Raw genomic sequence first — 26,604 nt, 5'->3', positions numbered from 1 at the left:
TAACTTATTGACCCTAACTTATTGAGATCAACCTGCGAGCTGATGGGGCAAATTGCTCACGTGCAGGGGCGGTGCCCAAGTTAAATTCATTCTCGCTGAAGGGTTGACGAATTTGGCGGGGGATAAAAATCAATCTATCGTCTGATCATCTCTGTCCGAAGAAAAATCAAGAGAATTTACTTCTCAAATGGCGTCGACGAACAAGCTAATTTCTCCTCTTTCAGATTCCGGCAGTGATTCCGACAATAGCAATGCCGGAGCAAATGAACTCAAGCACTCAGATCTTGAAGATTCAATCTTCAAATCTTACCTTCAGGTAACTGGACGTTCATCTCCCGATCTTGCTAAAATCAAATCTTTCCTCACATCTTCCCGATCCGGTGCTCTATCATGTATGATCTGCCTTGAGAGAATTCGACTCTCCGATCCAACCTGGTCTTGTGGCAAGGGTTGTTACGCCGTCTTCCACCTCATTTGCATCCAGAGTTGGGCTCGTCAAGCCTCCGATCTCTCGGCCGAACGTGCTATTGCTCGTTTATCGCGTGAGCATTTCCCTGCAGCTGCTGCTAATGCCCTAGAATCGTCAATTTGGAATTGCCCTAAATGCAGAGTTGAGTATTCCAAAACCCTAATCCCCAACAGTTATTTATGTTTCTGTGGTAAATTAGATAATCCACCTAGTGATCCTTGGATACTTCCGCATTCCTGTGGGGAAGTCTGTGGTCGTCCATTGAAGTATAATTGTGGTCATTACTGTTTATTATTATGTCATCCTGGTCCTTGTCCTTCATGTCCGAAACTAGTAAAAGCTCGCTGTTTTTGTGGGGCAGTTGAAGATGTGAAACGTTGTGGGTTTAAGAATTTCTCTTGTAATGGTGTTTGTTCGAAAAAACTGGATTGTGGGGTTCATCAGTGTTCAGAGACTTGTCATGAGGGTTCATGTCCTCCTTGTAGATCAAAGGGGGTTTATAAATGCCAATGTGGGAAGTTGGAGATAGAAAGGGAGTGTTTTGAAAGAGTTTTCCAGTGTGAAAGTCCCTGTGAGAAGCGGCTTGGGTGCGGAAAACATGTTTGTGATCGTGGGTGTCATTCGGGTCAGTGTGGGGGTTGTCCACTCCAGGGTAAGCGCTCATGTCCGTGTGGCAAGAAGGTTTATGAAGGGAAGCCTTGTGATGTTATACTCCCGACTTGTGGTTCAACTTGTGGTAAGATGTTAACCTGCAGTATTCATAGATGCCCAGAGCGGTGTCACAGAGGCCCTTGTGTTGAGACTTGCAGAACTGTTATAATGAAGTCTTGCCGGTGTGGAAGCTTGAAGAAGGAGGTAACTACTGATATTGTCCCATATTATAGTCTTTGCAGCTTAGCTTAAAACACAAGAATTTAAACAGAATTTACCCTAGGTTCCTTGCCATCAAAGCTTAGCATGTGAGAGAAAGTGTCAACGTGTACGTGATTGTGGTCGCCATGCTTGCAGGCGCCGTTGCTGTGATGGGGACTGCCCACCTTGCTCAGAGGTGTATGTCACTATTACTCCTACTTTCGTTTTTTCCGTCTTCTTTCTTTTTGTCTGCCAAAGTCAAGTATATAAATATTAATAGTTTGCCATACTTCAGATATGTGGCAGGAAGCTCCGATGTAATAATCACAAGTGCCCTTCTCCATGCCACAGGTAAGATATATATGCGGAATCCTTTATGTGCTGAATTGCTTACCAAAAGTAAAATAAACTAATTATGTCTGTTGTCCATTTCTTTTTTCACTTTTTGGAAAGATTGTGGAAGTATATATATACATATATTATAACTTGCCGAATTGTTCTTACAGAGGTGCTTGTTCCCCTTGTCCATTGATGGTGACTCTGTCATGTTCATGCGGTGAAACAAGATTTGAGGTAAAGTAGTGCATATTGTCTTCCAGTCACATTCTTTAGTTAGTGTCATATGTGTCCAACCTAGGTTCCTTTTCTTGTAGACTTGAGTGTAATTCGTTGCATTTCATGTTATCTAGGTATCTGTAGACTTTATTCAGTACCATATATATGAAATGTTAGAATGATCCTGGAAGTATGAGGGAAAAGGTTCATAATGTAGGATGCTATATTATAGTTTTTTATGACATTACCTCAGGTTTTGTGCCTGCTTTGGTGTTCTCCAGTTCAATAATGGGCTATAGGTGCATTTTGTTGTACAATTCAATTGTTACTTGGATGTCCAATTCAGGGCTGATTATTAATTTAATAAGTACTGACCATCCATGTCTCGCATGTCAGGTTCCTTGTGGGACTGAAGCAGAGCAAAAGCCTCCAAAATGTCCCAAACCATGCCACATAACCCCCTTGTGCAGGCATGGACCAAATCGTAAGGTATGCAATTTTTCATCGGTAGTTTCCAAGTAAGTATGACTTGTTTATGCATCCAAAATTCCAAATACACTCGAAAGGTGAAAGAGTCACACTTGGTAACGTAACTCATGAAAGCACAATGAGATTTTTTTTTTTGGAATAATTTGAATATTGAAAAAGAATAGAGGATGTACAAGGACATTAAAAGAAAAATAAAAATAAAAGACAGTAACTAGATTGAATTGTTACATCATGATTGGGATCCTTGAAGAGTTTTTCGTTCCTATCTTTCCACACTGACCATATGATTGGCAGGGGAATTAGATTCCAGATCTCTTTCCTTTCTTCTTCACTCTGAGACCTTTCCACTGGGTGAAAGCCTGCTTGATTGACCTTGGCGCACACCAAACATTCCTGGCTTTGTCAACAAAAAAGTCCCATAGGGATCGTACCTGAGTACAATGAAGGAAAAGATGATCAGTGTACTCTTCTCTGTGGTTGGGATTTTGTTCTTTACTGCTGCCCACACAAAAAAGCTAACTCTAGTGGGATTTTGTTCTTTACTGCTGCAAAGATGATCACTTACTGCCCCATCTATTTTAGCCCAAATCAAAATCGTGGGGTTCAATCTGAATCCCACGATTCCCGTAGGAATTACACTTTGAATCTTGCGATTTTGTCATGGCTGCGATTTTTAATTGATTCAGATCAATTTTCAGCCGATCCGATTCAGATCGCAATCTGAATCCTGAATCATACGATTTTAACAACACTGATAATAACTACTCCCTTATGTATGCGTTTATATAACACATATATACACACAAATCCTCATTTTATGCAAAAAATTGTCGTATAGTTGTTTCCGTTTTAACAGTATCAGCAATAGGTTGTTCAAGGCTTCAAGCTATCGGTATATGATTTAAACATCAGTATATGATATTGTAGGTTTCTTTCTCATGATTCAGCTTATCACACCTCCAAGGAATATTAGGATTACAGATATTCTGAAACTTGTGAAATGTGTGCCGCTGACATGCTTTCCTGCATTTACCATGATATAATTGATCTTGATATTTCTTGTACTATAACATAATTGTTTAATGTAGTTATAAAAGTTATAATCTGCTTGGTTCTGTAGATATGATGGAAGTTTTTATGGTTATATTATAGACACAGGTCTTCCGCTGATAATGTGTTTATGTTGTCTTCCCCCAGCCTCATAAATGCCACTATGGAGCTTGCCCACCTTGTCGTCTACTTTGTGAGGAAGATTTTCCCTGTGGGCATAAGTGTAAGCAAAGGTGTGACAGATATTTTGATGTTCATGAATGCTTCTAATGCTATGATGCCAAATGTTTTTTTTTGGTCATTATTAAAATTTGACTTCCATGTGCAGGTGTCATGATCCTAAGCCTCCTCCGAACCCTGAATTCACATTGAAACCAACTAAAAAGAAGTCGAAGCAACTGCCTTTGGGTACTCCCGGTACCTCATGCCCTCCTTGTCCGGAACTTGTTTGGAGATCGTGTCTTGGCCAACACATTGGAGCCGAGCAAATGGTTACTAGGATTCTCCTGCTAATCATTTCATGAATAAAAATAACTATCTTTCTTCTTCACTGATCAGCAAAAAGTCTCTTATCTATATATTTTTGGCTCACAATTGTCTTATATGTTCCATTCAGATGGTCTGCTCAAATGCAGTAACATTTTCATGTGAAAACTTATGCGGGAATCTTCTTGGTTGTGGCAACCACTACTGTACTAAAACTTGCCATGCCTTGAAGAGACAGACCTTAATAACTGATTGCGAAGTAAGAACGCAGTCTTGTGAAGAGTGTCGTCTCCCTTGCCAAAAGGTACTCTCTTTTGTCTTTCACTTCATTGTTTCTTATGATAATCTTATATTTTATTTTTTTTTAACTTATGATAGTTTTACTAATGGGGTTGATTTAATTATTTATCTCAGTTTGTGATGAGTGATGAGATATCAATTGGTATAACATTTCTCCTACCTTTCATCTCATTGATGTGATAACCATTTAATACTCAGCTTATTGCCATAGTAAATTTATGCATTTCTTGGTTTCAATTTTGGGTCTTGAGATAAAAGTATACTTCGCGACATTATGAAGTTCTGAATTTACAACCTCTCTTTGGACTGCTATAATGATTTATCAGGAAAGAGAGCTTGCTTGCCCACATCCTTGCCCAGAACCATGTCATCCTGGAGATTGTTCCCCGTGCAAAGTACTTATCAAACGGTCATGTCATTGTGGTTCCATGGTCCATGTTTTTGAGTGTACATACTACAACAGCTTGTCTGAAAAAGAGCAAATAAGAGTTCGTTCGTGCGGTGGACCCTGTCACAGGTAATTTAAGGTTTTATTGTCTCATTTACTCCACGTTATTGAGATCGAATATTTAACTTGTAGATGTTGCAGCTCCATGTTTTTTTTTCGTTCATCTTTCTCTTCTTATTTGTTGAGACAGCTTTTTTCCTTGTCCTCTACCTTCTCTGACACTGACTGTCAACCAGTAGGTTAAGAATAAAAATGTTAAATATGCTTTGTCTTGAAGAAACATAAATATCAATAGAAATGGTTGTTACTTACTAATGAAACTGAGCTGTTGTATTGGATACGCAGGAAGCTACCAAACTGCTCACATCTATGCCCTGAGAAGTGCCACACCGGTGAATGCCCATTGCCTGAAAAGTGCAGTAAAAAGGTAATTTTATAACTATGACTTACAAGAGCAAGCAGAACTGAAATGGGTTTAGAGAATCTGTTTTTTGAACAGGAACTTGTATAGTATATAACCACATCAAAAGGGGTCTTTACTAGTGTCCTTGGGGCACAGTTAAGGTTAAACAATTTCAGTTTGATTTGCCCCTTATGAATTGTCGAGTGGACTGATTTCCACAAATAGTTATTTTTAATATTTGGATCATAAGCACTTCAATCGAATTCGTAGCCTTGTAATCCATAAATCTACACCATTATAGAGTGGGCGGACAGCATTAAGGTTATAGTTCGTCTAAATGAATGGGTTAGAATTTTTAAAGGTAATAATAATAATACAATTGCTAGGGATATCATCTACAAGTATGTCCAGCTCATCTGGATTCTGGAAATTTCTAGACCACATGTTGACAAGAATCAGCGGAAGTTTAGTTATGTCATTGGTATCCAAGTACTTCTACCTGATTCAATAGTCTCCCTATAGGTAGTTATACCACATATATTTATTTTGAAGTAAATTTTCTTGATAACATATAACTATTATATACTCATGGAAATTCATAATTATGCCTCAAGAATCAGAACATGAGAATGGTTAATTGGTGATGCACTTGAAGGGAATATAAGATGGAAAGCTGCCATTCATCGTTGTTAACTGGAAAATGTTACCAACCAACCATATGACTGTTATGTTTCTTATGTCTTTTCATAATTATTCCAGTCTGATTATTTTTATAATGATTTGTCTTTCAAGGTAAATGTTCGTTGTCGGTGTCACAACCTGAAAAAGGAGTGGGTATGTCAAGATGTTCAAGCTGCCTATTGCAGCAAAGGTGTTGATCCAAAGGATATCTCGAAAAATCAATTTGGAGTTGGATTGCTTCCATGTAATTCAGAATGTGCGAGTAAAATAAAGGTCGAAGATTCAATTTTGCAGTTGCGTAAACCTAAAGTCTCGGAGGTAGTATCTTCTTGCCTTTTCTACTTCTTAGTGTACGATCGTTTTTTTTCGTTGTTCTTTTCTCTTTTTAGTGTTCTTTTCTTTTTTTTAGTGTTATTTTCTGGTGCCTAAGCCACAAAGTAATACTTTTCAACTTTATCTGCCAAAGATGAAGGTTGCAGAGGCTGAAAAACATGGGCCGAAGCGTAGAAAGAAACGCGGGAATGTACAAGAGGCCGAAGAAGTTTCGAAACTGCAGGTATGTGTATACTTGTGTTAGTTCCAAATGCCTTGAAATTTATATGGTGTCATTATTCGTTTCCCTGGTTGCTTATAACTCCTTTTTTGACAGAGAATCGTTTCAACATTAAGGTGGTTTATCATTCTTATTTTGATGGTCATTGCTGTGATTGCTGCTGCATATTATGGTTACAAGGGTCTAATCTGGCTCTCTGATTGGATGAACGAGATTGAAGAACGAAAACAGAGAACAAAGTTCCCTAGAAAATGATGAGTGATAGCCTTAGATATGATTTTTTTTAATAATAAGATTAGTTGCCTGAAGCATAGACATCTCAGTTAGATAAAAAGAAACATATTTGTTACTTCTTAATTTTATTTCTTTTCCTTGTTTCATATAATCTTTATTATTTTTATTGTACCTTGTGGGAACTTGTTGAAAAGTATGATCTGAATTACCAACCATACTAATAATTAAGTTAAAGTTTGAAGTGAGATTGGTGTCTGCTTATAGTTTTGTCCTTCGGGGTAGATTGTTTTCTTCTTTTCTTTGGGAAGCTTTGGTTGATAGTCTCACATTAACTAGGCAGGTGGAAGAAGACAATCTATAGTGGGGCATTTTAGTAGACGTCGCGAGGTGTTTATAGTGATGCTTCTTTTGTATCTTGTTTATGTACTTGGAGACGGATTAGGAGTATTCTGAAATGTTACGGTTGACGTGGTATTTTCTTTTGCCTACGGAACAGTATGTACTTTTGCTTTTGGATGGGGTTCAAGGTAATGGGGGATTGTGACGGTTTGAGTCTTCTTCTAGAGGCAATTTATCTGTTGCTTTCGACCGGGTTTCATGGTAGAGGTGAGAATTGTGCCTGTGGTCACCTACTCCCATAAGAGACCATGAATGCTGATGCCTGTTTCGAGTATTACCAAGCTTTATGTGGGTGGACTAGGGTTGAAACCTTTAGCCACGTCCAAGCCTAATTGGTGTTACACGATTGATGCACGGTTGTATTTCATTAGGAGTTGGGGTTAATGAAGGCCAACACTTCTTGTTCTCAAGCCCCCTTGTCAAAATCAAAGTTGGGGAGCGCGCACTGATGGAACATGCACATCTTCAGCCCAGAATGGTATTGGGAGCTCTTACAAAAAGGCCGAGTGCCCGAGTTAGTTAATGGATTTGGGCAGTAATATGTAAAAAAGTTTGAAAAGACCACCCGATAAACCCGGGAGCCAACAATGGGCGAAAACTTGCCTGATCGTCCAAGCCGATGCCTGAAGTATTCATGGGTGCTCATACTCCCTCGATTCCCAACCTAGTCTAGCGTACTTCCTACAGTTTATGTTGTACTTTTTGGCGGACGGTTTACGTTCAAATAATAAGGCTTTAAGGCCCAGCCCTTTTCGAGAAATTTAAATGCCCCACAATAAAACCCAAACCCCATTTTCTGAATACGCATACGGTGCACGTTAGAGTGAACATACTTGGTCGCTATACGATATCTGTCAATGTCTTCTTCAACCCTCTCGCTCTGGAATTTCGATTTTCTCTCTCTAAAATCCTAAAAACAGTTTGCAATCCATGACGAGGAAACACAGTCTCGGTTCTTCTTCTTCTTCTCCTATCGATCGGGTCTAATCTTCATCTCCGACGCTTTGTTGATATTATCAGTTTCCGATTCCCGTACGTTTTTGAAAGATAGATCTATCTTTACTGAAGTATATATACCCTAGTTGTAGCTGATTTCCGTCGAACATCACTCTTTATCACGCCATGGAAATGGCTCCGATTACTTCAAGCCCTCGTTCTGTTGAAGAGATCTTCAAAGATTACAGTGCTCGTAGGACTGGGATTGTTCGTGCTTTAACCCATGGTTTCCCCCTTTATTAACCCTAATTTCTTAATCTCGATTTTTGTTTCTTTCTCATCTCTCCTTAGAACCCTTCTCTTAGCTATCTCACTCCCTCACTAGTTTTATCTTTTTTTTTTTCTTTCTTTCCAGAGGTCGATGAGTTCTACGCCCTTTGTGATCCAGGTGAGTTAAGTGACTAAAGCTTCTTCTTTTATCTTTAATTGATTAAGTGTTTAGACTGAAGTGAGGTTCGTTGATGAAATTAGGTCATGTTCTTTGCTATTTCCCCATATTTGATGTCTTTTTTCGAAGCATATCTTGCGTTTTTTGCTTTGATTAGGTCAATTAATTAAGATGATAGTAGTATGTTTATGTTTTGGATATTACCCATGTAGAAAAGGAGAATTTATGTCTTTATGGACATCCAAATGAGACCTGGGAAGTTGCTCTTCCAGCTGAAGAAGTTCCTCCCGAGCTCCCTGAGCCGGCTTTGGGCATTAATTTTGCTAGAGATGGGATGAATCGTAGGGACTGGCTCTCACTAGTTGCCGTCCATAGCGACTCTTGGTTGCTTTCTGTCGCTTTCTACCTCGGTGCCCGCTTTAATGGCAATGAGAGGTTTGGTGGTTTCTGTCTCCTCATTTTCTGTTTTCATGCGTTTTGTGGATTATGTCGTGATTTTGTTCAACGGTGCTTGTGTTGGTTTCTTGACTTGTTTTACTATAGTTATTTACCCAACACAAAGAATTCGGGTTCTGTCTGATCATATTCATCATTTATCTAAGCTTTAGCTTCATTGACATGTTAGTATATGTTTTCAGAGCTCTGCTCATGTTTCCTTAAGTTTCTACATACCCATGAAAGTGTAAGAACTGTGCCTGTGGGTTATTTTCTTCATTGAGTCGGGGAACTCTAGCACTATGGTACTCTACATTCTTCATATGTATCATGTCTTAGCTTTGTTTATGAAGAGCAGCAGGCTTACCCTGTGGCACTTAAAGTGTTTTGAAGAGAACATAAAAGCTCTTACATAATCCTAACAGGTTTGAAGGACCAGGATAAGGAAGTTGTTATAAGATTAAACGTGGCTAGCAAACTGGCTAAGGATCCAATAGATAGTGTATAGTTTGATTGGGGGAATTTAATATGAATTTAAGCCTATCATAATGCATTTGTTCTCGGTCATCAGGGCCACTAACTTTAACTAGAGTTGGGTTTGGTTTCGCCATCTGAAATAACTCTGGAATAAGAAAATACCCACAATGAAATAAATATGGTCTTGGGAAACAATCTCATAAATTGAAAAAACAAACAGTCGAAAAGACCGAGCAGGTGAATAGGTGATGAAAAACAGAAAAAGTCAAGAAATGTTCCTACTCATAAGGTAATGATGCAAGGTTTCTCTAGGAACTTTGCAATATATACAGTATAAGAATTAAGAACTATATGCCTTTCTGGGTTTTAATTTGTCAGTAGTTTCATTTTGTGAAGCATTTGATACGATGACTCTACAAAACTTACTTTCTTATGAATTATGATGGTTTGAATTACTAATCTAAAGCTTTGTTCATTTGAATTTCAACTAAGGGTGTCTGTTTTAGGTGAGAAAATGTGTGGTTTCCTTGGGTTTGCTTGAGACATTAACCTAAGCTGGAGCTATGTTTAAATGTATCCAGATAAACCTGTCCTAGCGTGATGTTGAACCCGTCAAGCTTGACTTCAGCACGTTCGACTCGTGTTCTACCCCAGCAAGTGGTTTTGCTAATGAGTTCAATGTCAGCTATTTGACATTGACACATTATCGAGAGTAATGTCAAATGTCAATAGAGATTCTTGTTGGATGATGGAATAATCCCATTTACTAAGTTTTATTTTGTGTCAACATGAACGATTTTGATGCACAATGAAAAAAAAAGTTATGTTAAAGTTGAATCTGGTGATAGAATCCATTTTTAGTGGATCATGTAGTAAGTTTTGAGTGAATTATGTTACGTATTGTTTGAAGTACAAATTAGATATTGAAACCAACTTAAATTAATAGTCAATCTGTTGGGCCATGTTAATTGTCCTTAAAGCTAAGTGAAGCTGTGAAATGAATTGGATGAACAAGATTACTCATAGCTCAACGTTGCTCGTACATTCTGACTCATTCAATATATACTTCGTTTTCCTCAGAGAAGGAAAGAACAGAAATTCAAAGTTGCTTGAGAATTCTGCTGATATGGTTACCATAATAGTGAAACAAAATATCAGTACTCAATACTTTTGTAATCCTTGTTTTACAGGAAGCGGCTATTTAGTCTGATGAATGATCTGCCTACTGTCTATGAAGTTGTAGCAGAAAGGAAGCATGTAACAGACAAACCAAGTGTAGATAGCGGAAGCAAATCCAGGCTGAACACAAAGGTGAGATCGACCAAACTGTAATTCAAAATATTAATTTCTTGCTAGTATCATGTGAAATTCAAAATTTAAACCCTAACTCCCTCGACATCTATATCATTTTGTTGGCAGAAGTCTGGTGATGGGCGGGTGGTAAAAAGCACTCCAAAGCTGGCAGAAGAGAGTTATGATGAGGACGAGGATGAACACAGTGAAACCCTTTGTGGTAGCTGTGGGGGTAATTATAATGCTGATGAGTTTTGGATTGGATGTGATATGTGTGAGAAGTGGTTCCACGGAAAATGCGTTAAGATAACACCGGCAAGGGCTGAAACTATAAAGCAATACAAGTGTCCGTCTTGCACAAGCGTGAAGAGAAGTAGGCAGTAGAATAGCGCTACACTGGTGGGTGGCCATTGTAGAAGTGGTAGCAGCATTTGTATAAGAACTTCGCAGGATGGAATAGAGTTCTCTCTCTCTCTCTCTCCCCCGTCTCTCTCTCTCCCTCTCTCTCTCTCTCATCTTTCTGGTGCTGTGAGTTATATTTATGAACCAGTGCTTTACTTGGGAAAAAGATAGATACATGTAGTTGCTTGTTTGTTTTTGTTTCGCCAAACTCTTTATGCGTGTATCTACTTCTACATATTAGACGTTATGATAGATCGACATTGTATTTTCTTAGATGGGTTTCTTTCTGTTTCTTGGGTGTTAGTACCATTGGTTGTAGAGAGCTGTGAAACCTAACTACTTAAGGGTGGGAAACGAGTTGGGTTCAGCTATTTTATTTTTTTTGTTGAAACAGGCTCAGATATCCAGATTTTGAAAAAAGTATACCAAGTTACAATTACACGAAGTCACTTTCTAAGATAAACTATAAGGATCTAAGACTATAGCCAAATAAAAGTTACTGTGATATCCAAGCTTGCCTCACCAAGAACAATTTCATCCCACAAAGGTACTCAACCTAGGGTTTTCACTAATTCCATGATCAACTCATCATATAATTTTCCTATATTCATGATCATTAATCACCTAAAGCTTCTCCATTTATTGATTAATTTCCTTGTGATTTGTAATCTAATCAAACTGATTCATAATTGGGGGTATCAATTAATCACCTAAAGCTTCGCCTAGTAATATTTTTATCAATTTGATCCATTCAAATGATGGTAATAGCTCTTTTTGTTGCTCTGTTTGAAGATTGAGATCTAAGTCTTTGAGACCTTTTCCTTGTAAGAGAATTTCTTGTTTGAATTATATCCATTTATTGTGTGCAATTTATGTCTGTTCTTTTTTTTTTTCCTTCAAATGGGCCATTATCAATTTCATTAGTATTAAGGGCAACCCCTTGGTTCTAATGAGATCATTGTTCATTTGAAGTGGTAGTTTGGTTTCTATGCAATATTTAACTCTTGGGGTGACCAAACAAGAAAATCAATTACCCTTTGAAATATAAGTACTACTCTGATACTCGTGTCGGCCACTCGGGTACTCTTGTCAAATACTAGTAGTCATATCAATAGATGGTGTAATGTGAGACTTTGTACATACAAATTGTGTATACTTCTAGGTAATTCGATTTGGATGATATAATACAACTCCAGGTTAATGTCCTTCTCGTTATAGCGGTACCTTGTATAGCAAATTACTTGATCTTTATAAGAAACCGAAACTCTACAGTTGAGAAGAGTCTCAAAATACATGTTTGTTGATACAAATGACCCTTTTTCTTATTGATATTATTATATTATGATTCATGTTACAAATGTGCAGCACAAACATTGGATATGGTGGGAAGGATGCCAAAAATGTGTAACAGGAAGATCAGACTATGCAAAATGTAATCTGAAGATTGCAGTTTGTATACTACATTTTGTGAAGTGAAATGTACATTTATATCACTCTATATTGTGCATTGTACACAATACACATGACACGAGAGTGGACTGAACTTTTTTTTTTTTTTTCCTTATTTTGCACCCAAATTTGACCTTTTGCCATCGGTAACTGGATTTTGGATCAAGAGTGTCTTTTTTTTTTTTCCTTCTCCCCTCACTCGCGCTAGACGACAAGGGGTTTTTGTTACTCTGCAACCTCCCTGCATTTGCTTTCTCTTCTCTTCCTCTCTTTTGTTTTGGCTCTGATCTTCTTTATGTGAAAACCTTTGTAATCTCTTCTGCAATGGCATACGTTTTTTTATTCGAATGAGTCCAAGAAATTTCTTCTGCAATAGCATACGTTTTTTTATTCGAGCATGCCCTCTTGGTTATTGGTTTGTTTAATGAATCTAAAGTTCGCATGTATTGATTGTTGTTACTTTACTTCTAAGCCTCTTTGCTTTTCGCGTTCTAAATAGGTTCGATCTTGAGCTCTTTACTAATAAAAAAAATACTTGACGAGCATTCCAAACTTTGGAGTTAGCGATCAGGTCCTGATCTTAGACTTTAGACTTGATGATACAGAAGAGCTCAGAAGCCAGTCTACGAAAAACCACAGTAAGTAGCTAGTAACTCAAACAACTAAGAAAAGATTCAGGTACCAGACTCAAGCAGTTTAAAAAAATATTTCTTTCCAGACCGTAAGCAAATATTTCTTCCCAAGACCTTAAGCAAATTTTCCTAAGTAGGATTCCTATTAAAAATGTGATTTGGTAGGAGTCATGATTCCTTGGACTGTTTGTATACCAAAAATTCTAGGACTTTTGAATTCTAAGGATTTCTAAGTTCAAAATTTGTGTTAGACCAAGATCCCACTCTACCCCTAAGATTTGGTAGGATTTTGTATTAATAAATCTAAATTTCAAACTTAAAATTAACCTAAAAAAATATTTCTTTCTACAAAATAATTCTTAATTTTTTTTCATACTCCGTTTTTTACCGAGAATCGTTTTTTTCGAAACCGTTGTTTTTCCAAAATTGACTTTTCACGAAAACCACTTTCCCCAAAATCGTTTCCCCCCGAAAACTATTTATCCCCAAAAATCGTTTTTCTTTTACAATCAATTTTTTCTAGAAAATTGTGTTTTCCCCGAAATCTAGAAACTTTTTTGTCCCAAAAACCGTCTTTTTACCGAAAATCGTTTTTCCTTTAAAACCATTTTCTTTCTAAAATTGATTTTCCTCGAAACAGTTCTTTCCCGAAAAACCATTTCTTCTCCAAAATTGACTTTTTTCCGATACCACATTCCCCCAAAAATCGTTTTTTCTCGAGATTTTTCCCGCAAACATTTTTTTCCTCGAAAATCATATTTGTCTCGATAACCTTTTTTTCTCGAAAACAATTATCCCCAGAAAAAACCGTTTTTTCTGAAAAATAAAATTTTCGGAGAAAAATGATTTTCCAGGGAGAACAATTATCTTGAGATTTTTTTTCTAGAAAATGCGGTTTTCGGAAAAAAAAAAACAATTTTCGGGAAAATTTTATTTTCGTGAAAAATGGTTTACGAAAAAATAAAACGTTTTTTTCTGAAAAAATGGTTTTATGAGAAAAACTGTTTCTGAAAATATATTTTTTCGGAGGCAAAAAATGATTAAGAAAAAAAACAATTTCTGGAAAAATAAGTTTAGGAAGAAACAACTTCCGAGAAAAATAGATGGTTTTTCGAAGAAAACGATATTTGACAAAAAAAAAAACAAACGATGTTCGAAAAAAGGTTTCTTTAATTTTTTTGTAAATAAATATTAAATCCTTTTTAATAATTATGGATGCTCAAATTCTTATAAGTTACCAAAAACCATTTAGCGTCATGAATCCGTGGAATCATGAATTTACGGATTCATAATTCCTTCATCCACCAAACACGGGAGAATTTAGAACATAGAGTAAAAAAAAGTTGGGCGCCCACAGAATCGCCCTGGTTGAAATCAGATGGTAAGTCATATCAGATATTAATTAGGGTGTGGTGTTTAGTCATCATCTCAGTTGTTATTATCCTCCTTCTATTATTGTTGGAATCTTTATTATCTTTGTTTACAGATTCTTTCTATGATAAATCAAACTGACTATTCCACATTCAATTTAGAGACTCCAAGCAAGCAAGCAATAAGTCAAATTACACCTCTTCTAGTGATGTTAGCTTGTCACCATTAATAGAACTATTGTCCAATTTCAACTACAAGAAATGATGTACATAGTTTGTAGATGATACATTACTGCACTCACTTTTATCTAAATTACACTATTAAAAATATGAATATCACAAACGTCACATCAGCTGAACAATTGTTTTTGTCAAAATCTTTTGTGATTCTAACATTTCACGCCCTTAATTAGTAATAAACCATGTTGCAAAATATGCCTCTTTACTCATTGTCAATTTTATTTGAGCTTAACATTCTGAAACTCAATATATTCAAGATAGAATCTATTTAGTTCAAGATTTACAGTTGATCAAGAATCCGCTCATTATTTATGTAATATACAGGTATTAACTCGGCGTTTTTAATGACTCCACTTGAGATTTTCCGAGCGGACCTCTTCTCCTTATGTAAAGTCTGTATTCGTCATATGTCATCGGTTGGTACAAGGCTGGTCGCTCCGGTGTCACAAGCTCCTTCAATGGTTCTATGAGTAAACTACTCTTTGGATTATAAAAGAAAGCGAAAGACATTCTTTCTTTATCCGGATTAACAATAACTCTGTGCTCTACACTCTTGTATATCGAATTGCTCAGTACCTATAATTATTCAAATCAATACTAGGTTAATACGAATATTATTTTCACAAAAAGTTATTAAACAAATAAATAATTTAAATTTGAGATTTTCTTATAATGGATGGAATTAATGTGAATAGACCACAATTTTGAACTTCCCAGGTAATTCTTTGCAAGTAGCCATTCATGTCATGTTCTATCTACTAGTACAAGCTAGTAAAGCTAGGAAGCTGAACAAAAAAAATAAGCTTTATTGCTAACAACCTTGGTTGGAGTGCTAAGAGCGAGGTAAGTCTTCCACCTTAGAGGTCAAGGTTTGAGGCACATTGAACAATTGAAAAAAAACAACTTTATTATATGAAGATATAAAGATGATTATGATGATAATGACCTGAATTTGATCGCCAATGTTAACAATAATCGCATTTGGAATAGGTTTTACAGTTATCCAACTATCAGCTCGACGAACTTGAAGACCAGCGACGCTCTCGTCGGGAAGAAGAAGAGTCATACCACCAGGATCAGAGTGTGAAGAAAGACCAAGAGTAAGATCAGGTTGTGGACATTTTGGATAAAAATTCACCCTTAGACATGCTCCAATATCTTCACCTCCAAATTTGCTTCCAAGGCAGTCTTCTCCCAATCCAAGGTTTAAAGATAAAATTTTCATCAAATCACCTGAGAGTTTCACCAACTGTTTGCCATATTCATCTGTTTCTTTTCTACACAAATCATTTAACTAATTAATAAATTAATGGCCCATCTATTAATCAATCCCAATAATCATAAAATAAATATAAACTTGTAATAAAGTTAGAGAATCAAGAGAAGAAGGAAATTCAAAAATCTGACTACAGAGAGTAAATTAATATTATAAATAGATTTGTTTTTAATGTTTATCTAGTTTCCTTATATCTTTAGTTTCTATAATTTATATATTTTCATATATTATGGAGTACTAAGATTATAAATTAAATGATTTAATCACAACGGATTCATGATCTAATTTAAAATATATTAGGAATTGGTTGTTTAACAAGCTTATATTTGTTGTGAGGTAGAAATGTTAGGGTGCCCTAGAAATTTTAGGGCAATAGTGACCGTAGAAGTTTTAGGGCGATAGTGAGGAACAAAATGATTTAATCATAACGGATTCATGATCTAATTTACAAGATATTAGGAAAATAGATTAAAATTGGAAATAATTTATGATAAGATAATATTGGTTTTCTTTTGGTCTTGGGAGTCAGATTTCTCTTCTTTTACGATTTTTTAATTAGAGAGATGCTAGAATCACAAAAGATTTTGACAAAAAAAACTCCCAGCTGATGTGGCAGTTGTGATTTTCTTCTCTCAACGGCCTAGATCTGGTCAAAGTTTGAAACGACACCCGCCACATCTGGAAACCTTTTTTTGTCAAAATCTTTTGTAACTTTATCATTTCCCTTTTAATTATCTTAGATACATATAACTAATATGTTTAACCTGCATATTTTTGTATGTACAAATGCGGATCGAGTTATTATCAGTCCACTAATATCTACCAGGAACCCCAATTTTTTTCCTCTTACTTAGAAAAAGGAAACTCACGTTATTACTTGTGATTTGATGTGGTCAAATGCTAAGATTTTAGCAATTTATAGTGGTGGGTTGGTTGGTGGCCACGACTTCAATTCCTCTCTTCCTTCCTTGAATAAGGAACGTAATGGTTTTGGATACTTTTGAGAAAGAATTTTATTTTAAACTAACATGAATGTTTTCTTAGTTAATTTATCTTTTCGCACGTATCAAGCACAAGTTAGAAGAAGTTTTATTTACACACTAATACGTTCTCGTACTACGGAGATCTTTGGATCACGCTCCGTCTCTGACATATCCACTGGACACGACGAACCATATTGAGTTTTCTTGCAGAAACCATCCTACTAGATGGAAGAGCGCCTCCACGGTCAACTCACAACTCTATAAGAGCTCATTCTCTCAATATATGTCTTCTTCTCTCTCTCTCTCTCTCTCTCTCTCTCTCTCTATGTATATAATATATATATATACTGTATACACACATTGATCAATTAAATAGAGAGATATATACCTGCATGTGGTGGGTAGGGCAGGCCACTTTTGGTAGTTCTTGAGACGAGTAGGGAGGAAATGAAGGAAATAATAGTCACCCCAATCAAGAATTGCACCTTTTTGGACACCCAAACGGCTGCCATACCCTTCATAAGTCTGGGGTGTATTTGCATATTCTTGCTTAACTTCATTAGGTAGATAAAAGAATTCTCTCCATATCTGGCGGGTACGACGAAGCAAGTCTAGTGGCACTCCATGGTTAACAACTTGGAAGAATCCCCACTCAGTACATGCCTTGAATATCGCTCTCAATGTGGTTCTTCGTACTTCACTATCGTCGGAGTTTAACAGGCTTAAGTCGATAAGTGGGATTTCGACTTCATCCTCGCAGTTTAACTTATTCGGTCTTTCGGAGAGTGGTTTGATGTATCTGTCTGGGATAATGGTTGAACCACTATCAGAAAGTGATTGAACTCTAGTAATTGGTTCAGGCCAATCTTGTAAGTCACTCATATTGGTAGTGTTGTTAATTCCTAGGTTGATCCTCCTGAAAATGAACCACACTTTGGTACTCTTTGTGTGTTTACTTAAATACAAGCATGGGTAAGAGAGAGAGTGTGTGTGTGGAGTCTTGTCTGTTATCTTAGAGGGGCTGAAAGAGACATAGAGAACGTTTAATTTGTGGGGGATTTAATAGCAATAGTGGACTATTCCTACTTTTCTATAGTGGAAATTCCGTGTTTACTAGGTGTAGGAATAGCACCTACCCTTACAATTACACAAGTGAAGAAAGCAAAAACAAAATAAAATAATCATAAAAGACAAGTATAAACCCATTACATCAAAGGGTTAATTCTGTTTTAGCTCCCAATTTGTAACCACTCGTCGATTTGATCCCAGTTAGTGTTAGCAGTTTGATTTGGTCTCCAAAGCCTAAGAAAGTTTTAATTTTTCTAGAAATTTCAACATCCACCTCATCTCCCCTTCTTCCCTTCACTTCATCCATGTCACTTCATCTCTCCACCTTACCCTTCTTCTCCGACAGAATCGCCAACCGATAACTTTCGCCGACAACCTTCAACCCCCCCTCCCCCCAAAAAAAAATGGTTCATTTTCTTCCTCGATCACAGTCGTTGCTTGCTTTCTCTATCTTTTCGTCTTCTTTTTTTCCTTCTTTCTCATGCTCTCTTTTTTCTCTCTCCCTTTTTTCTTCTTTGTTATCATCTCTCCTTTACTTTCTCTCTTTTCTGTTAGGCTAAGGGGAGGAGTCCCTTCATCGGATTCTCGCCTAGTAAAACTAGAGCAAGAAGGTCTGCTATTATGAGAAGAAGAAGGTCTAATTAAACCATACGAAAGAAAGGGAAAGATATGAGGAGAGAATGAGAAGAATAGGAGAGAGATAGATGAGGGGGAGATAATTTCTTTTATTTTAAAGGTCGACTGGGAAGGCTGCCAACCATCAACCGTGAAAAAGGAGGAGGAGGAGAAGAAGAAGAAGAAGGAGAAGGAGAAGGAGAAGGAGAAGGAGAAGGAGAAGGAGAAGGAGAAGGAGAAGGAGAAGGAGAAGGAGAAGGAGAAGGAGAAGGAGGATGAGGATGATGAGGAGGATGAGGAGGAGGAGGAGAAGAGGTGAGGTGAGGTGGAGGGAGGAGGGAAGATAACTTCTTTGATTTTAAAGGCCGACGGAAAAGGTAGTCAACCATCAACGGTAGAAAAAGAGAAGAGATGAGGTGGAGGGACGAGAATGTTTGATGATGTGGAGGCGAAAAAAATGGTTAAGGTGGATAAATAAATAAGAATGCTTAGAAAGTTTCAAAATAATATTGGGTATTGAGGCCAGAAATGAATCGGGCGACGACCAATTCATCACAAATTGGGAGGCAAAATAGAATTAACCCCAGATCTAATATATATATATATATATATATATATATATATATATACTAGGGTATAGCCCGTGCCCTATGGTCACGGAAATTTCTATATGCATGTTAGGTAGTTTTGGTTTTTTGTGGGTAGTTATAAAAAAATGGGAGAGAATTAAGGAACTTCTGTTTTAGTGGGTTTGAAATTCAATTTTGGTTGTGGAATGTCGTGGTTTTTTGTGGATAGTTATCGAAAAGGTGGGAGAGAATTAAGGAATTTCTGTTTTAGTGGGTTTGAAATTCAATTTTAGTGGTTAGATTAGACAATTCTTGATCAATATCGGACGGACGTGAATATCCAAAACATAAATCTACGGTCCACCTCAAAAAACACCATTGTGTTTTATATAATAGATATATATATGCACGAGAAAATAAAAAGTGTTATTTCCCAAATGGCCCCCAACTTTGTGACCAGCTTCCTGCCTGACCCCCTACTTTAGCAATAATTCCTGTATGACCCCCTTTTTTCGTTATCTTTAACTTTCCGTTACTCTCTCTCCTCCATCTCATTTTCTCTCTCTGCCACATCATCTGTTACGCCACCTCATCATCTTCTCCGGTGAAGGTCGCCGACCGACCAATTTTCCGACCGGCGACCTTCACCGGAGAAGATGATGAGGTGGCGTAACAGATGATGTGGCTGAGAAAGAAAATGAGATGGAGGAGAGAGAGTAACGAAAAGTTAAAGATAACGGAAAACGGGGGCCATACAGGAATTATTGCTAAAGTAGGGTGCCAGGCAGGAAGCGGGTCACAAAGTTGGGGGCTATTTGGGAAATAACCCAAATAAAAAAAATAAAATAAAAGACCGTACATCCACTCTTACATTTTTTTGGTTGAAAATCATTTCTTAATTGATAGTATAGATCTTTACATCAGTTAACCATTGACATGATTATTTAACTACAACTAAAAAAGCTTGAAGGGGAAGGATGAGGAGGAGAAGGATGAATACCGTTTTTCAAATGTCGGAGTAGCGACAAAAGAAAGGTGAGAATTCATTGTTAAAGTTAATTGGCGGTTTAAAAAAAAAGGACCTATTTTAAATTTATGGAAAATATATAGGGGACTAAAAATAAAACTGATCACAAATTAGGGTCCAAAAAGGAAATAACCCTTCTAAAAGTTCGACCTTAATTGTAAAAATCATCTGTCATATTGTAGATGCATGACATCATATACTCTTATTACTTTAGCATCATCACATATTAAAGGATGATCTCATTGTGTAAGGATGTTATTTGTTTGAGTTAGCCTAACTCATGCTTTTGAGAGGACTATTTATATCAGAATAGAAAGTTTTGTCTAGTAACGCAAATTCGTTTTTGCAGGTAGATGTGAGTTTTTGTTTTTCTTGGTGTTTCCCCAAGATAAGTATGAAAAGACTAAATGAGGAGAAATAGGGATAGATGCCAACTACTGTAGTAGGAGTTTGTTGGAAATACCCAACTTAAGGAAAAGTGATTATGATACAAAATGAGGCTCTCTCAGTTATGTTGTGTCCAAGTTGCATTGTGGCATCTATCCTCGAATGGTGATAAATATCTTGACACTAATCTTTTCATTGGGAAAAACAAAAAATCTATCTTTCTTCCTCTCCTCAACCAAATCAAAAACAAACTCACCAAATGGCAATCTAATCTTCTCTCGCAGGCTGGTCGTTCGGTAGTTATTTCAACTATCGCAGCAGCCGTTCCCCGATACCAAATGCAGTGTTTTGCGATCCCGAAAGGAATTAGCAACAGCATTGAGTCTCTTCAAAGGACTTTCTGGTGGGGAAAATCCAAAACTTTCCATACTAGTAACTGGTCGGCTATTTGTAAGCCTAAGAAGCTTGGTGGGCTCGGGTTACGTCTACCTCACCTTGATAATCAGGCCTTTCTTAATAAAATTATTTGGCGTATTATTCATAACCCTAATGCGGTGTGGGTGCGTGTGCTCAAAAGTAAATACTTCCCGGATTCCCATAGACCTACTCCCCCGAAGACCACTCATTCTTGGCCCTGGAAATCTATTATCAAACATTATAATACCATGGCTGGTCTTATATTTTGGGACATTAATACAGGTACGACAGTAAATATTTGGAGTGATTATTGGATACCCAATCACCCACCTCCCATAATTAACCACTCGGGGGCTAATATTGAATGGGTGGCCCAACTTATTACTAATAATACTTGGATTTCAGTTGTTGCAGCAATATTTTAATGATGACATATGCAATGCGATCCTTAGCATCAACCTTCAAAGCAATCAAGATGACATACCAAGATGGACATTAACCAAATCAGGTAATTTCTCGATTAAATCGATGTATTACTATTTAAGAACGGAAAGCATGAATCTTATGCAGGAACAAATCGATTGGGGATTTATCTGGAATTTAAATACTATCCCAAGGGTAAAATTATTCCTATGGAAATGTTGTACTAATAGCCTACCGGTTAAAAAGAGAAAATAGGCAAATTCATTGGCGACCAATTCCAATGTATTAACTGTGATGAATACGAAACTTTAGACCATGTGATGCTTCACTGTACTTTCGCTAAAGCAATTTGGTTCAACTATGGTGTGAGAACTAGCCAGATTAGCTCGACTAATCAATGGATAAAACAATGGAAATCCCTTGATGAGGATACTACTAATCATTACGCCAAAATTCTTTGGTTCATCTGGAAAGCTAGATGTGGAAACTGTTTCAACACAAACAAACAGAATCCGCGACAAATTATAGATCGAATCAATAACGTATCTATTACTCCACTCAAGATTAAGATGGAGATCACTAACAAATGCAGGAAATCTACTGAGAAACAAAAATGGAGCCCTCCATCGACACCATATTTAAAGCTAAACGTTGACGCCTCGTTTACCAAAGCTACAGACCCAGCAGGAGTTGGATGTATTATCAGAGATGAGAAGTCAAAATTCATTATAGCTGCAGCAACGTCAGTGCGCAGCCAGAATGCGGAAGAATGCGAAGGACTAGCCATATTAACAGGGATGCAATGGGCTTTACACCTTCACATTACCCATGCTCATATAGAAAGTGATAACCAGGCACTGATAAATTACATCAATGGACACAGTATTGTTCTTCAATGGCAATCCTTAAAGACAATACAGCAGATCAAATCACTTAGGAACAATTTTGACAAAATCATATTCACCTATATCTCCAGGGAAGGCAACGCTCCGGCCGATGCAATTGCGAAATGGGGAAGAAAGAATGTCGTCAGGAAAGAATGGAATGATGTACCGTCTTTTATTTCGCATTTACTTTAGTTGGTTGGTTTGTAGTACTCTTGTTGGTTTAATGCAATGTTCCTTCATCAAAAAAAAGTTGCATTGTGGCTTTTAGGTTGTGTGGCCCTTCCAAGTAAATTAGTCAAGATCAACCCTTAAATCATTTGAATTAGAATCTTACATTGTTTTGTTTGAATACAAAAATTTGAATTAGGTTCTTTGGAGAGAAATACATGCACAAAGTGATTTTCATGTATATCATCAACTACCAACAAGTACTACTATAAAAAGGCCGCGGCTTCGGGGAACAGATAAAAATATCTGGGACATAAAGTCAATTAATATTGATTTAGAGGGCATATTCTTCTTTTAATCTAAAAATTGACTTGATCAAACATTGCCCCCTAATCTTCATCTAATCTCTCTCCCTCTCTCCCTCTCTCTCGTTCTCTTACTTACTATCTCTCCCTTTCTCTCCCACTGTCTCACATTATCTCTCTCTCTCTCTCGTTATCTCTCTCTCTCTCACTATCTCTTTCGCTCTCACGATTATCTCTCTCTCGTTTTCACTCTAGATCTTTCTCTCTTTTATTGTAGATTACTCTCATCTCTCTCACTGTAGACATATCTCTCAAGATTAGTTTTATTGGAGATCACAGAGTTAGTGGCCCCGAAATTCTCAGAGGGTTTCGCCAGAAACTCTCCTCAAGGTTTGGTTCTGGCGAACGGAACACTTCCTTCGCCGGAACAATGTCTGTGAGAGAGATAGAGAGAGAGAGAGACATAGAGGTATATAAAGAAAGAGAAACAATGAGAGATCGATCAAGAAACAACGAGAGATTGAGAGAGAAACAATGAGAGATCAAGAGAAATAGATAGTGAGAGCAATAGAGAAAGCTAGTGAGAGAGAGAGGGAAAAACCCGAGAGAGATGGTAACGTTGAGCGAGCGAGGATAAGAGAGATAAGAAGTGGCAATGGTGGTCGGAATGGTACTGGTGGGAATTTGTGGTGGTGAAGGTGATAGAGGAGATGAAGATTAGGGGGCTATGTTTGGTCAAGTTAATTTTTGGGTTAAAAAATAATATGTCCTCGAAAATGTACAAAAACACATGGATTACCTAGAAAATTTATTCTCCGGAGATTATTCTTTATGACCAAAATTGGCGGCCTATAAAAACTGGAAGTATACAAAAGAACTTCTTGAAATAATTTTTTGGGTGGAAAGTCCAATATATGGATCTTAATAACACATTAAGTCCACTATTCTTTCAACAAAAAAAAAAGTCCACTATTAATACAAAATGGAGTAAAAGTCAAAAAAATACAAATTTTGAAATGCACTAAAAATCATTTTTGTATACACCATTTTTTGGATTCACCAAATAAATCATTTTTCTATGACATCTTATTGTGTTAAACAAAACGTAAATAACCCTATACATTTTACTGTTTAACTTCACGCAATTTGGTTTGTGTTGCATACAAAACAAACCGATTCCTACCCATATCTACACTTTCACTAAACAATCAACGCATTAGTGATACGTGGGTGTTAAATTTAGACCTTAAACATAATACATTTTTTTTCATTTTGGATTAATCACCCACGTACCCCTCATGTTAGATATGTTTAAAGCTAACTAGCTAGTTGTGGATTAACCCACGGTCTCCCTCTCAGATGTGTTTGTTACAAGTACATATAAATCAGTCGACTTGTGTGCCTAATAAAACAAAGTAGGTCTTATCTTGGACATTATATATGGCACTTAGAAGCACATTGATGACAAAAAGTGAAGTTCTTTAGTAGAATTCCGCCCACAATTGAGGTTGGAAATTGTAATGAATAATGGATTGTGAATATATATAACAACACGTGCTTTGGACCATTTTTTTTTCTTGAAGAACTGCATCTTCATTTCACAAAACAAAGTAATTACATAGTGCTTTGGACCATTAGAAATGCTCTTTTGAGTTGTAGGCTACTTGATACCTTTTTCCCTTTTGAATGCTTTTTAAACTAAAACCTTAAATGAATACCCCAGTTGGAGTGTTGGAAATATAATTGGTTTACATTGTAGAGTTTGTGTTAAGGGCTTAAGACTAATTGTTATTGCTCACTACTGTTACAAAGGAAAAATAGTTGTTACGTCGATCTTTTTCAATTAATTTCGCCGAAGGTATTAAAAGAGTTTTCTGATGTGAGCACAAATATTATCCCTCATTTGAAATTATTATTTTATATAATATTAAGAAATGGCTGAATAAAATTTAACCATGAGAACATAACAAGTATGGTGAAATCTCGTCGAAAAAAAAAAGAATGGTGAAAAACTTTATTTGGGTTATTCGTCAAATGCCCCTTAGTTTATGATCAGATTCCTGTCTAATCTCTTAATTTACTGAAGATGTCCATATGATCTATTTTTTTCGTTTACATTCCTTTGGCATTAACATTTCTATTCCCGTTCTACCCTTCTATATAGTTGACAACTATAGTTGGCCATTCACACTTTAAATCAATTTCTTTTTCAAATTCCAATCAACCTACTTCCAGTGACGACTCTGGTGTTTAATTGAGAATCTTCCTCCAATCAAGATCGAAACCCGGCGCCAATCAGGATTCTTCCCTTCCTTGTAATAAATTTTCATCTGACTCTCTCTCTCATCTTAATCTAGACTTACAACTATTATCAAGTCGAGTACGAAAAACAATACAAAGAGAGTTTCTTAGAGAAAAATCGTAGAAGATCAGGTTGAAAAGCTATGATGCTCAGCTTTCTCATCATCATCATGAAATTAGGGAAGTAAAATGAGAAATAGTAACTCACCCACTTTATGGACAATAGTAGCAGTTCATGTTAGATGTCTTCGTGTTGCTACACCCATTGATCATTTACCTTAAATTGCTTCTCAATTTTCTCAAGCTCACCATCTTCTTCAATTTTATGCTTCTCAACAACAAAATCAACTTAATCATCTCTCTCCTCGTCAGAACTTGACTACTTTTTATTAATTAATTATAATTATAAGTTCATCTCTCCCTATTAATTCTAGATTTCTCTCTTTCCTTCTGTAATGGGTTTTATTTACCTAGTCACAATATTTTCATGTCTCCTTTAATCTGAGCAGATTGTAAGAGCATCTCCAATGCAACACTTAAACTCTAAATCTTAGAGTGCCACATAAGATTTTTTAGAGTTTTTCTTTAAAATTCATTTCCAATACAAAACTCAACATGAATCTCTAAAGTGATGTGTCAAGATTTATTTTAGAGATCCTTAAGAGGACACTCTAAATTTAGAGTGTCCTCTTGAGATTCTCTAGGTGCCACATAAGCAAATCAATCAGTTTTAACCAAAATATAGGTTTTTAGAGTTTCTCTTAAGTGTTGTATTAGAGAAGGTTTTGCAATAGGTGTCTCTGAATGACCAAATAGGAAAGATATCCATTTTTCACACTTGACACATAGAATTTTTAGAGTTTTTCTTGAGTCTTGCATAATTGCATTGGAGATGCTCTAACTCGAAATGGTTAAGATTCGTCTCAGGTTAATGAAAGTATTGAGGATGAAGGTCAAAATGAGAATATAAATGTTAACGTTAACAAATTGTGGACAAAAAAGAAGAAAATGGGGTCATATGCACATTTTCAATGAACTAAGGAGCCAGATAGAAATTTGGTCATGGATTAAGGGGCTATTTTGAAAATAATCCATTTTGTTTTGGAAAGTAATGATAACGTAAGTTAAAACAGAATCTTTCTTTATGAGGATAAGCATTTAATGGTAAGTTTGAAATGGTTACGTTTCTTATCCATCTATCTATTTTACCCACGTGCTTAATTCTAACCTATTTCTTTTCTCTTATCAGAGTTGATGATGCTTGCAACAAAATAGAGAGTTGATGATGAGTGGAAATTTGGGAATTCGGCATGTCGGCACTTGTCGGCACTTGTCGGCCGACATAGTGAAGTTTTTTTTTTTTGTTGAAACAAATCAGAGTGAAGCTATGATACTCCATAGAACATAGAAGATCTAAGTACACACCTCAACTAGTGGGTAAGTGGGGTATTGGAGTGACTGAAGTTAATGGGTTTGTGTAAAACTTTGATGTGGGATATATGTATTATATCAATTTGAAACAATTTAACTACACAATAAAATTTGTCTACTTGAGTGATTAGATACGACGGATTGGG

At 36.6% G+C, this 26,604-nt stretch overlaps 3 protein-coding genes across 4 annotated transcripts; 2 read left to right on the top strand and 1 right to left on the bottom strand.

The window, feature by feature from the left end:
* On the top strand, positions 1 to 6,765 carry NFXL2 (NF-X1-type zinc finger protein NFXL2). The gene is made up of 13 exons (XM_086659479.1): positions 1 to 1,324; positions 1,404 to 1,517; positions 1,617 to 1,672; positions 1,828 to 1,894; positions 2,273 to 2,365; positions 3,563 to 3,648; positions 3,744 to 3,906; positions 4,032 to 4,205; positions 4,528 to 4,718; positions 4,995 to 5,076; positions 5,845 to 6,051; positions 6,200 to 6,289; positions 6,383 to 6,765. Exons 1-13 carry the CDS (start codon positions 188 to 190, stop codon positions 6,539 to 6,541), a joined length of 2,619 nt encoding a protein of 872 aa, XP_086515605.1. The 5' UTR covers positions 1 to 187; the 3' UTR covers positions 6,542 to 6,765.
* A 513-nt stretch (positions 6,766 to 7,278) lies between these two features.
* LOC147557915 (PHD finger protein ALFIN-LIKE 2-like) lies at positions 7,279 to 11,183 on the top strand. 2 transcript variants are annotated; one of them, XM_086659481.1, is made up of 5 exons: positions 7,279 to 8,141; positions 8,271 to 8,303; positions 8,516 to 8,738; positions 10,406 to 10,526; positions 10,635 to 11,183. In XM_086659481.1, the coding sequence occupies exons 1-5, from the start codon at positions 8,042 to 8,044 to the stop codon at positions 10,890 to 10,892; spliced, it is 735 nt and encodes a 244-aa protein (XP_086515607.1). In that variant the 5' UTR covers positions 7,279 to 8,041; the 3' UTR covers positions 10,893 to 11,183. The 2 variants fall into 2 exon arrangements, with proteins under 2 accessions (XP_086515607.1, XP_086515608.1); XM_086659482.1 differs by having other exon boundaries at positions 7,720 to 8,141; positions 10,638 to 11,183.
* A 3,603-nt stretch (positions 11,184 to 14,786) lies between these two features.
* On the bottom strand, positions 14,787 to 17,802 carry LOC147557914 (2-oxoglutarate (2OG) and Fe(II)-dependent oxygenase superfamily protein). The gene is made up of 3 exons (XM_086659478.1): positions 17,249 to 17,802; positions 15,548 to 15,878; positions 14,787 to 15,177 (listed from the first exon to the last, which is right to left on the bottom strand). Exons 1-3 carry the CDS (start codon positions 17,740 to 17,742, stop codon positions 14,929 to 14,931), a joined length of 1,074 nt encoding a protein of 357 aa, XP_086515604.1. The 5' UTR covers positions 17,743 to 17,802; the 3' UTR covers positions 14,787 to 14,928.
* Between the last annotated feature and the right edge of the window lie 8,802 nt (positions 17,803 to 26,604).

Source organism: Eschscholzia californica, unplaced genomic scaffold (assembly GCF_041429995.1).
Source record: "Eschscholzia californica isolate CP2 unplaced genomic scaffold, dmEscCali1.0.p SCAF_2, whole genome shotgun sequence".
NCBI classification, from domain to species: Eukaryota; Viridiplantae; Streptophyta; class Magnoliopsida; order Ranunculales; family Papaveraceae; genus Eschscholzia; species Eschscholzia californica.
The sequence above is the reverse complement of the archived record's forward strand: the minus strand, read 5'-3'. Positions and strand labels throughout refer to the sequence as shown.